Source organism: Apaloderma vittatum, unplaced genomic scaffold (genome assembly GCF_000703405.1).
Source record: "Apaloderma vittatum isolate BGI_N311 unplaced genomic scaffold, ASM70340v1 scaffold2658, whole genome shotgun sequence".
Lineage (NCBI taxonomy): Eukaryota > Metazoa > Chordata > Aves > Trogoniformes > Trogonidae > Apaloderma > Apaloderma vittatum.
This window is the reverse complement of record NW_009731041.1, coordinates 8,852-15,001: the sequence shown is the minus strand read 5'-3', so window position 1 is coordinate 15,001 and position 6,150 is coordinate 8,852. Positions and strand designations below refer to the sequence as shown.

The window sequence follows — 6,150 nt, the reverse complement described above, 5'->3', positions numbered from 1 at the left end:
CCTGCCGTGATGATGGGTCACAGTTCAAGCTGTTCAGCCTAGTTTGGAGACCTCACGAGTAAGTCTGTGCTGGTAGCAAATTGTGGTTGCTAAACAGATGACTTGTGTTTTCTCTGTTGAAGCTGGGTGTTGGTAATACCACATTTTAATCAGAATTGCTTTGTCACATCAGAATGAGCCCTGAGTTGGAAGGGAACTAGTATGTCCCTGCTCACCGCAGATGAGGTTGCTTGGTTCTGCCTTTCCATCATTGTAATAGTCAAAGCTGAAGAACCTCTGGTTTTAGACATGTTCTCCTGTTCTCCCATCAAGGAAAAAACACTTTAAATCTGCCATCCCAGATGGAAGACCAGTCTTCTAAATCATTCATATGGTAATTTATCTGTGAACTCCAACTGTGTTCTGATACCCCTCTCCCTCCAGGGGGATGTCCTGCCTCCTGCTTCTGCAGTTGTTGAACTTCGTCTCCTCCCCACCAGCAGCCAGCAGTGTACTAACCCTTGATTTCTACTAGGATGCTCTTCTGCTTTTCTAGGGATGCATATCATGTTGAAATATTTTCTGCCTTAGCTGCTGTCTTTAGGGACATGTTGAATTTGCTCTTCTGGGTTCTGTAGAGGCTTTTACAAATAGATGCAGCTACCAGGAATTGAAGAATCCATTAATGCAGAAATACAGAGTTAGCTTAAGAAGTGTCCTATTTTCTGAGAAAACATGGCTGCACGGAAACCTGATTTTTGTTGGAGCAGAAGTTTGTCGCCTCTCTGCTGTCTAGCATCATTAAATATGAAAGGGAAAAAACCCAAACAATTGTAGGCACACAATATCACAAAAATAGTACAGCTCCAGCAGACATTTAATTACAGCAAGGGGTGGAAGATGCTCTTGAGTTGACTCAGGTACCCTTTGTCAACACTGGTCTTTCTAATGCATCCAGTTTGTTCCTCAGAAGCACTTATTGAAAAGGCAGGAAGGACCACATTCTTCATATTCACTCCTGTAAACCCAAAGCTCCTGGAAAGCGTGCAGTGAGGCCAGAACAGACCCACCAATCCAGGCAGAAGACTTCCTCTGAGGGAATGCGGCTGCAATGAGGTGGTCACTGGGGCACAGCCTGGCCAGCTCCATCTGGAAGTGGTCAGCAAAGCCCTCCATCATAGTGCTGCCCCCACAGAGCAGGATGTTCCCCACCATTTTTTTGTTGACATCAGCATCACACTTCTTGAGACAGGCGAGTGTCAGCTGCGAAAGCCCCAGCTGCTGTGAGCCAAGCAAGGCTGGTTCAAAGAGCACTTCAGCGCAAAGGAACCTCTCCTTGCCTACAGGGACGAGGTGTCCATCTGGCATCTCATAATCCACTTGTTCCTGAAGAGGCGAATTCAAGTCCTGAGCAAGGTCCAGAGAAGTGTAACAACACTTCTCTTTGAGATCTTGCAGGATGTTTAGTTGCTGTTCTGTGAATGAGTTTCCAGACTCATTTAGTAACTTCATGAGGTAATGCGTGATGTCCAAGCCAGCGTAATCTACTGTCTCAGTGATGCTGCGTATAAGATAACCTTCATAGATGGGAGTCACGTGTGAAGCACCGTGGCCACTTTCCACCACCACAGCTGAGGTTTTCCCGTAAGACTACATGGACAGCTGGGACTGGTAGGCAGTATGGATGGCAGGTATGTGAAGTCCTTCAAACATCGTCTCAGCATATCTCTCCTTGTAAGCAGTGGTACACAAGGGAGGCACTGACACAAAAACAGCGTGGTCCTCTGGCTGAATCTGCATCTCTCTCTGGAAAATATACGCCAAAGCATCTTGGACACAGTTCCAGTCCACCACTACACCACGGCGTACCGGGTGGGTCAGCGTTAAGGGTACGCTGCTGTTCTGAAGCTCTCTTCCAACAAATGTTTCTCTTTGATCCCTTCCAGTCCCCCGTGTGGGCTTACCAACTGCAGATGGAACAACACAGGATGGCCACAGGTCACCCGCAAAGCCACACTTGAAGGAACTTGTCCCAATGTCTGTGACTGCTGTTTCCTTGAGGGTACCCCTGGTCGTGGACACGTGGCTGTCCTCTACGGGCTTCCAACCACCTGCGTCTGCTGCTGCCATTCTTGCAGACCTCTCCTGTCCCGCTGTGACCTCATCCAGCGAGAGCTGGACATGCTGCTGGGTAGCGCTGCCCTGCCACCGCTCTGCCTGGGGCCAGCACGAGCAGCAGAGGCACGGCTGGAGCCCTGGTGGCGGCAGTTCTGCTGATGCCACCGACTTATGACATCACATGTAAGCTTGTCCTTCAGAAACCAGTGCTCTGTGTACAAGCATGTGGCAATTGGGAGGCAGGCAGCAGCGCCCCGTTTCTAAACAGGTCAATCACAGGTGTTTGTGCTTTACTTTGACTTGTTCTGAGGTACTAAAACACATGACCCCCACACAGATGTGACGGGCTGTGTGACACAAACGCTGCCTTCAGCTGTGAAGCAGCACAGCTTTACTTTCTGGCCTGCGTCTGCCACGTGAGGAAGACCACAGCATTTCCAACTGCTTTTGGTCCAGAATAGTTCCTGCTGCTAAGCACCAGCCCTACTTCACCTCTGGGGCCAAGCAAAGCTCCCCTCCCCCATTTTTTTTTTTTTCGAGTTTTGATTTCTAAATTAAGGTATAATACTACTAACGTCACCAAAAACCAAAGTGTGTCTGGTGCTTGAAATTAGGCAACAGCCAATCCCTCACCCTTACTCTGTCCCCTGTTCCACTACAGGAACGTCTTCGTTCTTTTCCAGCAGCAAGAGGTCACTGTTAGCCCCATCGAAGTGTGCAATAACACGCTGCTGCATGCGGGCATGGAGGAAGACCTCTCCCCACAGATTATGTTATCAAAAGTTACAAACAGCATTTCCCTTGTATAACAAAAGCTTTGTGTGTTCACTCACTGAAAGCCACTTCACCCAGAGGGCATCTTGCTTATGTCAAAGCTGGGCTTAGAATGAAATTGAACTCTACAGACCAGTTCTGGACCCAGAAACGTTTTTATTACCACTGCTCTGATGCCTATTTGGGATTTCACATCTTGGCAACAATCAAATGATAGAGACTCATCGAAATCCCAGTGTGGTGAAACAGGGCAGCATTAAACCAAAATTTCTTTACCAACCTCAACACATGCAGCCAAGCAACAGCAAACCTTGATGGTTCATGACTCTGAGGAGCTGTAAAGCTGGTCATTGCCTATTTTACGTGTATTTTTATATATAGGTGACTAAATACATCCTTGTATATGAAAGGGATGCCCTCTTAGAGCCTGAGCAGTGACTGCCCAGGCACCCTGGTGAGGGGCGATGCCCGCTGCCAGGCTAAGGGGAAGCTCAGCAGCACTGCAGTGCTGAAGCTGCACTGTGGCGCAGCCAGGTGTGGATGCTGCAGCTGGTGCTCCTGCCCATACACCTCAGGACATTCCTCTGACGGCTTTGCCGTCAGCCACACCAGCCTCTGCACCATTATCGCTTAAGGCAGACTTCAGGGACAGACAGAAGACATCAAGACCTCTCAGTAGAAACCTACATTGAGGCTAAGCACCTCAGCCTCTGAATTAAAATAAACCCTTTCCTTCAAACAAAACACTTCTTCCAGACTTTGGCTGACATACAGATCAGCGTGGCAGCACCACAACAAAGCCGCAAACACACCTTCAACTTCAGAAGCCACTTTATGTTGCATTTTTTATCTAAGCTATTACCAAGCCGGTATGCTGCCGTTTCCAGGATACTTTTCCCCACATTACGTTTGTCATTCCACTTAACAAAACCCACACGTCTCCACTAACATTTTGAGGGCTTTGTTGTAGCCTGAAAACTGAAGGTGATGTTTTGCGAAGTCATTTTGGCCAGTGTTTCTTGAGATGTTCCTTTAACTGTGGGATAGTGGACAGCTGTTGTTTGCAACGATGGCATCTAAGGGGCAATTTCAGAAGCTCAGAGACATGATCTTTCACCATCACTCTTCCCTTGTTTCTTACCATCTCTATCACATCTGGAAAAAAAGAAGTAAGAGACGAGAGGTATTGGGACCATGTAGCATCATGAAACACATGACACTGCAGGATCTGTGCACTGCTTCGCGTGCACAGCATGTCATCACTGCACTCTAACTTAAGCCAGCCACAATATCTGGTTGACTTTTACTTAGTGCTGAAATATCTTAAATTACATAAAACTTTTCACTTATTACAACAAAAATTTAAGCTTACACATTTGCAAAAAAAGCCCGAAGCCAGAATCTACAAGCAGGACTACATATTACAAAATACCTTTTCTCACCATTACCTTCAGAGTTTAAGAAGTAGTCTGTAGTAAAAGAGTTCCAGTGCTTTTTGGTTTTCAGGGCCGGAGAGTCAAAATCCTGGCTGATTACATGCAAATGTAGCTGACTGGAACAAATACATTATGTAGATAAGAGAGAAGAATAACGTTAACGCTCCAAGTTCTTTTGCAGCAGTATCAGCTGCAAACATGACTCAGCAGAGCTGGACTGACAATCTTATGGGTCAGCCTTATCATGTTGGACACACAGTCCTGCTTCCAGCCTGTTCTGGCAGCGCTGTCTCACACCCAGCGTTGCCCTTCACAGTCAAGGTCACAGAATCACAGAATGTTAGGGGTTGGAAGGGACCTCTGAAGATCATCTAGTCCAACCTTCATCCCAACATGCCTAACCACTACACCACAGCCTCAAGTGCTAGATCTACTTTTTGTTTAAACACTTCCAGGGTTGGTGACTCCACCACCTCCCTGAGCAGCCTGTTCCAGTGCCTCACCACTCGTTCAGTAAAGAACTTCCTTCCTCCAAATATCCAATCTAAACTTACCCTGACGCAACTTGAGGCTATTTCCCCTTGTCACCAGTCTGCTCATTCCATTGGCCCCTAACTACAGCTTCCGAAAAGCCAGAGACAGTGATTTTAATAAACCAAAGTTTTAAATTTTGTAGAGTACCTGAATGGGACTTAATCAGCAACTCAAAGCTTCACCCAGGAACTAGAGAACTGAGGACCATCAACTGCAAGACCAACGGCCATCTGGACCCTGTAAGATCTGGTCTTCTTTGCCCACAAGTCTCAAATCCTTGCTCGGTATCAGGCAGGACTTGATAGGTTCAGGAGTCACTCCCTGATCCCAGAGCAGTGCCCTGTGTGGTGGAGGCCCTGGCCTGTCTCTGGCACTGGACCACATGCCGCAGGACCCAAGACCCCCAGGTGGCCCACCGGTGTGTACGTGGCAGCATGTGCACAGCTGGACCTAAGGACTCAGACACCAAATTAGAGTTTAGGAGATCAGTTGTCCTTTAGCAAGACCACCTTACAGATTTAGCCCCAAATCTGTGTAACTGGAGGAACAGGGTCTCCACCTGACTCGCCTAGGTCTTACCTCATACTGGGGACAGCGTGGTAACCCAGTCTGAACTCCAGACTCTCTCTGGCAGGGCACTGTGCGATCATTTTTTGCCCAACTGCATCCATGTGTTCCAAAAGTTCGAGATGGTCCCTGGTGACTGACTTCAGGCTTGAAATGGGGTCCCATGGTAAGATAAGCCAGTGGTAACGTGCTTTGGGATATTTATCCTTGATGACTACAGTCTTTTCATCTTTGTAAACCTTGCAAAACAAGAAACTAGATTACTTACTGGAAGTCAAATATCTTACTCCTATGAGCACTACATTTAGTAGATTTTTAGGGGTTGCCCATCTGGTAGTACCACTGCGGTCACAGAAGCCCCTAGGCACACATACGTGTTGCTAGTGCAAGTGAGACTGGCAGGAAAAAAAAGACAGGAAAAATTACTAAATGGCAAGAAATACCAAGCAGCGAAGCATTCCACTTAAAGGAGGACTTCTGCTGGAACCAAGCTGGTCCAGCACATGTGCCCTCTGCTGTATCATGCACCAGGTGGCTACAGAGAGATATTCCAGCATCTCTCTTTATATACTTTAAAGAAAAAGCCTTCTATTCTTCCAAAGCAATAAGTTAACCATTGCTACAGGTGGATATTAACTCTCTTGAAGATCACCTGGACCCAGGTACAAGTGAGGTCTAGGAAACTCTACTGCCATCAGGCTACCTTCAAGCTAGGTGGTCACTGAAACAAAAATCACGGCAC

At 47.2% G+C, this 6,150-nt stretch overlaps 2 protein-coding genes across 2 annotated transcripts in view; both read right to left on the bottom strand.

Annotated features, from left to right (window-relative positions):
- Positions 1-945: 945 nt before the first annotated feature.
- On the bottom strand, positions 946-2,109 carry LOC104278131 (actin-like protein 7A). The gene is given in 1 exon segment (XM_009875017.1): positions 946-2,109. A coding segment is annotated over 1 exon segment (1,164 nt).
- A 1,654-nt stretch (positions 2,110-3,763) lies between these two features.
- The window catches only part of APTX (aprataxin), a 10,178-nt gene continuing 7,791 nt past the window's right edge, over positions 3,764-6,150 (bottom strand). The window contains exons 5-7 of the mRNA XM_009875016.1: positions 5,421-5,647; positions 4,320-4,423; positions 3,764-4,026 (exon numbers count right to left, since the gene is read on the bottom strand). Coding sequence (XP_009873318.1) covers positions 3,872-4,026; positions 4,320-4,423; positions 5,421-5,647 — 486 coding nt within the window. The 3' untranslated portion in view covers positions 3,764-3,871. The remainder of the gene's footprint in view (positions 4,027-4,319; positions 4,424-5,420; positions 5,648-6,150) is intronic.